General features: G+C 32.7%; 1 protein-coding gene across 1 annotated transcript; it reads left to right on the top strand.

The window, feature by feature from the left end:
* Positions 1-473: 473 nt before the first annotated feature.
* LOC134278891 (kinesin light chain 4-like) lies at positions 474-1,923 on the top strand. Its single transcript, XM_062761191.1, has 2 exons — positions 474-608; positions 899-1,923. The coding sequence occupies exons 1-2, from the start codon at positions 545-547 to the stop codon at positions 1,324-1,326; spliced, it is 492 nt and encodes a 163-aa protein (XP_062617175.1). The 5' UTR covers positions 474-544; the 3' UTR covers positions 1,327-1,923.
* Positions 1,924-8,076: the final 6,153 nt, after the last annotated feature.

Here is an 8,076-nt window from a genome sequence, read left to right on the forward strand (position 1 = left end):
AACGTCCCCATTAAGGAGTTGAAGGGTTGACCCCTAAATATTTCTTTTGCTAATAGCTCAAAAACGAAAAAGAATTTCTGAACAGTTGTTGAACAAAAAATGTTCAAAATCTTAAGAGCTTTAAGATGATATGAATAAAAAGGGCCGATTCCTAAAATTAGGGGCCGTTAGGGGCAAAATATGCTCATCCAAACATTTTAGAGTTAAAACCTCCATTTTTCCTTTTTTTACTTATTCAGTTATTTTTTCTTTTCAAGATAAATCTTTTGATGTAGTTTTGTTCCTGGTGCCTCTTTGGTGCAGTTTACTTTGTATAATGATGATATTAATGTTCCACTTATTTGTGAAAGTCTTTTAAACGACCTTATAATGAATACGAAAACATATTTCGGTAGAATCAGTCCTGTATTACTGAGTAGACGCATTGAATACCTTAAACTAGTTTTTAAGCTTTTGGTATCATTGATCTTTTCTAAAAGTTAAAAAAAATAATTTGGTTTTTAGAATCCTAGAGGATGCTTTCCAAGTGGAACGGGAGCTTAAGATGCACTACGAAAATCTGATTCTACAAACTATGCAATCCCTTGCGATATTTCTAAATATGTCTGGTAAATATATAGGTGAAGAACAAAAATAATCACCAGTCTTTGTTTCAATACAAGCATCATAAACATTTAAATACAACAATGAGGCTTCCGTAACATCGATTAGCTGAAGATTTGATTAGATTTTTTACTCTCTTACGTAAAATTTCGTAGAACACTGTTATTTGCCTTCCATTATTTTTAAGGAAGACTTTTAAAAAAGTTGCTAGGTTAAATATTTCTAAAATTCACATACCGGTAAACATTTTTCGTATGTGTTAATTATTAAAATCTTATTTCTTTTACAAATACAGATAACATTGAAAAAGGCGAACCTTTTCAGCAGGAGGTGTTAAAACGTAGACGTCATGTTATTGGAACGGATAACCACCCCATCATTGGATCAATCATGAACAATATGGGTGTAATGTATGAAAGAAAGAAAGATTTTCGAAAGGCTGCTGAATATTACCGAAACGGACTTAAGATCAAAGAAGAAACAAATGCGCCACTAAAGGCATTTATAATATCTGAAACAAATGTAGCCCGGAGTTTGCTAGAAAGTGGGCAGACCGAGGAAGCAATAGTCCTGCTGGAAAATAGTTTCAAGCGTCTCGATGATTTTCCATCTCTTTTTAGCGATGCAAAATCTTTGCTTTGGGAAGCAATGGGCAACGCATTTATTAAGGTGAACAATTTTGAGGAGGCAGCGGAGTCTTTCAAGAAAGCAATAGAATATTGATCTCACAGTTCTGCCGTGGATCACTCTATTTTAGGTTTGGTATGTTTGTATGCCAAAAGTCTACTGGCGTTGGCTGAATATGAGAAAGCTATAAAAGAAATAAAGAAAGGTCTCTGTTTATGTGACACAACCATTAAAAATACCCCCACGAAACCTACTATCATTCTAACATATGAGAAGTTAATGGAAGCGCAATTTGCTTTAAAGAGGAGAAAGGACTTGGAGAAAACCTATGAAGATGGAATAGCCAAATTCTATCGGTTGATTAAAGTGTACGAGAATTTGAAGAACTTCAATAAAAGACAGGATGTGTTGGACCATCTTCGGAAGTTCAAAGCAAGATATGCTGAAATGCTTGCACAGTTAAATGGCGAAATACCCATTGAAGGCTGCACTAATAATACATTAACTGTTGTATCATTTTGTACGCTGAGAGTCATTTGTGTGGTGTTTCTATATGTATGCATGAAAATTAAAGAACAATAATTCTAAATATGTTAAGAGAGAAATTTCATGACATTTACAAAAATTTCAAGCATGTTTTTCAGATTTGTAATAATTATCTTATGTGCTTATGACTGAGGGTGTACAAATGATTCAATTTAAATATATTCGAAGTTTGTAACGATTGTAATTGTTTTAATATTTTTTTGACATACTCGTAAGCGATTAGTTTTTTTTTTTTTTTTTGGAGGTTTGAGAATTTTTCACTCAACTCAAAAAAGCTATCACTTCCCGCGATGGAGGTCTGCAAAGTTAGACCAACACCTCAGGACTAACGGCTTTTAAACAGATAGTTTTTTTCACACCTACTGTGACCCGAAAACTTGTATGGTTTCATTCGAATGACTTGTCAACATGTATCATTACTGTCCGAGTAATCTATCGAGTTCTTTTTTTCACTTCTGAATTATTGAACACAGAAGTATAAATAGTTTTCATATTCATAAGATGTTCCCGAAAAATCTTTAAGTTTTAAGAACTATGAAAAATACAAATCCATTCAACATGATTTTTTTTTAATTTTGCGTAATTTCCTTTATTTAACATATTTTCTGACAAGAATGCATATCATGTTTAATTTCTTAGTATCATTTACAGATATTTTATTTGGACACATGGCAAGTCAAATCAACATCATTCTAATAACGAGTCTGTGAGTGTCTGTGTCAAAAATGATCCATAAATCAGATGTTCAGTATTCGTACCAATTCACTGAAAATACTATTTCAAGACTAGCGAACATAGATCTTATTCTACAGCATGATATTTATATTCAGTAAGTGAGTACATTTTTCAAATATTCTAACAAATTATGTGATGGGGTCGATGCTATCATCAATTCACTAAATGTATCGTACTTCCTTTTCAATTCTGCTTATGCTTTTGCATTTCGATTTCTTCTACAAAACAAATATAGAAATATATATTGACACGACGTCTTATAAAAAAAAACACTTGACAAACATAAACAAATCAATAATTGTAACCTTATGTTGAATCCTCCTATGCCATCGATACTGCTGAACATATCCGACATCATGTTTTAAAACATCTATCAAAAATCCCGTATTTAATAATCTATGCCTCCAAAAATAGTCAAAATCCTCTTCAATAGAACTATTGTTGAGTACCCTGGATTGGAGGCATTTCATTAATTCTTCTTTCCTTGCCTGGAAATTCTCTCCATTGTATTTGATTTCGTCCAAGTATCTTTTATTTAATGTATTTAATATCTCAGTTTCCTTAAAGAATCTGTAAAAGTCAGTAAGAATAGAGCAAATTCGAACATAAAGAGGTATGAAGAGTACTGATTTTTTAAGGGATTAGAATTTTAGCGGAATACCATTAAAACGCCAAAAATAGGCTAAAATTAACACCCCGCTAGTATAACCCGCTATATACGGTACCGTATAACGGGGTGCTAATTTTGGCTCACTAGTATTTTAAAGTGGCAATATCACGCATCTCTTCAAAACCAGACTTGTTAAAATTTTCCTACAGGATTTTGAATTTTTTTTCATACTCATAAATGTATACACTTTCAGAAAATTACAAATTTTATAAGTAAATAATTCTGATTATTTCATTAAAATTAATAATTATTTATGGTACATAAATAAATACATCGCAACGTGTTCGAGGTTCCACATTCCATTACATGTGTATAGTTTTCATAAACAAAACAGCATGGTAAGAGAGGGAAGCCCGGTAGGTCTGCTACATTGACAAAGTCGACCAAAACGAAAAACAAAACCAAAAATAGGGATTGAAATTAAAAAAACAACTTTCCTGACAAATTTTTTTTCGTTGGGAGATTAATATTATCATTGGATGAAAAAGAAACGGGACCTCGACGACATTCACGTGGGGCTCGCGAAGGTTCTACCCTACAGGTTTGTTGATACATGCTATCATTTCTCGTATCTCCATAGCTTTCAAAGAAAAAAAAAATCAGTGTAAACTCAACATAAAAATGCACTTATGACATATAAAAATTATTTCCATTTGAAGTGCAAATTGTATTAAAACTGCAGAAAGATATTTTGTTTGACATTTTGCCGCGATGACGTATGATTTGGTGGATTTTCCTTTCCCGCACCCCAATACACAAAACGTCAACATGTGTACTTAATCATGTTCAATTCGTCTGAATGCAGACTGAAATGTTAATTATTATTAATTTACCGGAGAGTTAAGATATTTTGATTCTGAGAATTGCTTTTACCTAATGTACCATTATAATTGTAAATCCTACATTGTGTGCACGTGCCATTTTAGAATTCACGTGGTACAAGTCAACAGATCTAACTTGTACGACCCTTGATTTTCCGGCAGATTCTAATTACGTTAATTTTGTATGAGGGGAGAATATTAATTTTTCTAAAAATGCTTACTTGATCTTTTTACCTTATTCCTAAATGATATATTGGGTAAATTTGAATGAAAAAGCACACGATTTGCAGCCGTATTGCCGCTTTAATGGAAGTCCGCTAAAATATCCAGTACTCTTCTCATTGTTTACCTGCAAAAAGCTGAAACCCCGTGTCCGCTAAAATAAATTACGCCCAAGTTATTGGCATATACAAATACTTTACTTGCAGGTCAGTTTTGGGATAGTGAAGAGAAAAAAGTTACTTTTATCTAAAATTTAGAACACAATATTTTTGAGATAGAATTGTTGACAGTACAGTCAACGCGGTTTGTGCATTTACCGCGCACCCCCGCGGTGTGAATCTCATCGCGGTTAGTACAGGTGTCTCAGATAAAAACCGCGTGCCCCCGCGGTTCAGTAATCCAGGTAAATCACACCGTCGCGGTGCATCTTACCGATTACAGGTGAAAAAACAGTCTTGGTCTAAAACGCGAGTTACCTCCCTTTGAAAATTTCAACCAAAACAAAATAAAACGAAATTAATGATATTTTAAAATTTATAGTCGCTGAAATATTCTAAGTACAAAATGAAAATTATTTTTTCTAAGAAATATACTCTCATGTATCTGAATAATTATAAAAATCGTCAAAGCAATTTTCAAATAGCGTTTACTAATCCTTGAATTACTTTTTTAAAATGTGTTCATTCTATTTAGATCCACGACTTTCGATATAAATTACTGTATGTGATATATTTATACAATGCAAGATAAAACACCCAGTGTGCTATTCATGATATTCAATAGGGATGTGCAATTTTATCGGTATACCGGTATATCGCGATTTTTTGTTGCGTGATACGTATCGTGATACGGAGACCTAAATACCGGTATTTAGGTACATATTATAAAGTCCAGAAATTGTTCATTTATTCGTTCAATCTTTCAAATTACATTTATAGAATGTCTAAAAATGTTGAAAAAGGGTGAAAAGAACGGCATTTGACCATCCCAACATGTTTAATTTTATGTACATAAAAATTTCAAAAAAGTGAAATTTTGTTTTTATAGCACATTTTTAAGAAAAATAATTAAATTCATTAAAAATCATTGTTAAAATTGCTTGTAAAAAATATCATGATATTATCGTGATATTTTGGGGAAAAAACGTGATATATCGCGATACGAAAATTTTGGCGATACCCATCCCTAATATTCAATAATAATTTATATTTTCGTAACGTGTTTTCTTTTTTAATTTTAAGAGTGGATTGATTAAAGAAACGATCTATCGCAGTGTCAATTTCATTGGGGCTATAAATGAAAGTGTTTTAAACTTATTAATCTTCAAATATAGGATTATAATTTGCAGAAGATTTTTATGTAATCAGCATTCTCCGAGTCGTCTGTAAAGTGTCATTCCTTTATTCTGGGGCAATGTTCTTGAAATCAGTAGGGTGTGTATGCGTGTGTGAATTGATGGCCTACCAATCCGTGGAAGATAAAATAAAATTACATAATGTCTAGAGCTAGACCTGGTACGCATACTTGATCCTCACAGCTGTACACTGGGCAAGGTGCGATCCCCTGCACCAGCCCTACCCCTGGTATACACGTGCGTGCCCGAAAGCGGGTCAGTAAATTTCAACTGCCGTACATGTTTAACATACTTCACAATGACATTTACATTGATCATATAATTTAATACATATATGAATTAATTATTTAAATTTACGATATGCAGATTACCAGGATTACTTTCGTGTAAAAAGTTAATTTTGATGTAAAAATCATCTCCCTTCCCCCTTTTATTTACTTGGACACTATTAATGTGTCTTACACAAAACTCAGCACAATCACAACTTTGGATGGGGGGTTATTTTCCCAATATCAGTAGATATAAGCTAAGTTGATTTAGAAAATATTGTTTTCATGTATGAAAATTCAACCAAAACAGTGCCAAAAAAACTACCAAGCTTATTAATGCAAAATTCTATTAGGACTATTTATATCGCGTAAACAAAAATTTACAGAAAAAGAAATTCATAAACACCACAAACAATATCGGAACAACATTTTAGGTACATTTTGCATTGGTAAGTAATTTTTTGGTCCTTGTTAGATCTAGTACATTTATACACAGTGTACATGTAGCTGCACGGACTAATCGTGGTCTCCTTAGTAACTGGTGGATTCCTGTGTATCGAGCGCGTTCAAGCGGAGAGGGATTTCCTGTCTCACAGTGACACTAATTTCACACCTTTGTGAAAGACAAAGGATTTGGATTTTCGCAACATTTTGACAGTTTTAAAATATAAAATCATATACTGGGTGGATTATTATTCCCCCCCCCGGGTTCCCCTTCTGCCGTCTGCATGAACTTCATATATTTTTTTTAAACATAAGGTTGTATGTTTCAATAGCATTAATTTTACATTTGGATTCACAAAAAAAGACTGATCTTAATAAATTTAAATGATTTTCCCTGTATATGCTTGGTCTTCTACAAATACAAAAAACTGGAATGTTAACACCGAGGGCTGTCCTATATGCAGATATGTACTGTGTACATGTTCCTCCAAAATTACAAGCTAATGTATTTCATTGCGTAGTTAATCCCATACGTTGATAGGGGTGGCTATAGAGGTGTACATGTAAATGGTAGAAATAATATTAATTCTTTTCCATATACATGTATAACAAAAGGACGATATATCAATTTATTATGCACAACGGTATGCACAACAAAGCATCCCGTTTCATCTGTTTAATATTATTATGCGGAAAGAAAATTTTAAGCTTTCTCTTATTTTATTTGCACATTGAGAGTTAATAAACTAAGTAACACTCTAAACTGCATACAAATATTTCTACTACTCAGTGTTTTCAGTTAACAAGCTTTTCTCATGAACATTGTTCGTACTTACAAGAAGTTACCTTAATGTATGCTCTCAAGCGGAAATGCGTTGCCGATTAAAATGAATTTTGCCGATTAAAAAAACAAATGAAAATACGAGAGAGAGAGAGAGAGAGAGAGAGAGAGAGAGAGAGAGAGAGAGATTTACTGCACATTGCCTATAAACATGTTTCAGAATATCTAGCTCTTCCATCCATCGAATATTTATCGAAACATGAATGCGTTTCATTGTAAAAGTGATACACGGTATATAGTCATTAATTTAGAGAAATAAAGTTTATGCTTATGCTGGGAATATAATTTATTTTTTAAAAACATGTTTTAAAAACTTAATTTATCAAACATCAGAATAACTTGAAAAACAATCATACACTATTTGATTTTTTTGTTTTTTTGTTTTTGTTTTTGTTTTGTTTTGTTTTTTTTGTTTTGTTTGTTAAATTCTTCGGGTAGTAGTAGCATAGTAGTTGTATAATATTTTTAATATCCCGATTTTTTTTACTCAAAACCTGCAATTTTACAGACCGAACAATATGCAGTTATAGATATTATACGGCCGTACAGGTTAAATAAATATCCGATAAACCAGTCAACGGTAAGTCACACCGCCGCGGTCTATACCTGGCTACAGGTAGGACCGCGATGAAATAACCGCGGGGGTGTATCGCGGAAAGGATCAAAACACCGCGGGGGGAGCGCGGTTTAATGCCTAATCCGCGTTGACCGTACTGTACCTTTGAACAGGCAAAACGCCAAATTTTACACCCGCCAATTAAACCCGCTATACGGTAATATATTTCACTATTTTATTAATTATACCGAAAAAAAAGATAACCTGAAATTAGCTAGAAGAAAATATATAGTTCATTATTTTAATAAAATAATATTAATATAATAATATCTAACGCACTGATATTAGTCCATTCACATACTATACCAACAGAAAAGTAAAATCAAAA

Source organism: Saccostrea cucullata, unplaced genomic scaffold, assembly GCF_032062105.1.
Source record: "Saccostrea cucullata isolate Sc308-1 unplaced genomic scaffold, CSIRO_AGI_Scuc_v1 ctg1817, whole genome shotgun sequence".
NCBI classification, from domain to species: Eukaryota; Metazoa; Mollusca; class Bivalvia; order Ostreida; family Ostreidae; genus Saccostrea; species Saccostrea cuccullata.

What these genes read in the sequence shown, in the direction of transcription:
- LOC134278891 (XM_062761191.1), top strand. Translation starts at nt 545, where the DNA reads ATGCACTACGAAAATCTGATTCTACAAACTATGCAATCCCTTGCGATA. An exon ending in GATATTTCTAAATATGTCTG is followed by an intron (nt 609 to 898) that starts GTAAATATATAG and finishes TTACAAATACAG; the next exon opens with ATAACATTGAAAAAGGCGAA.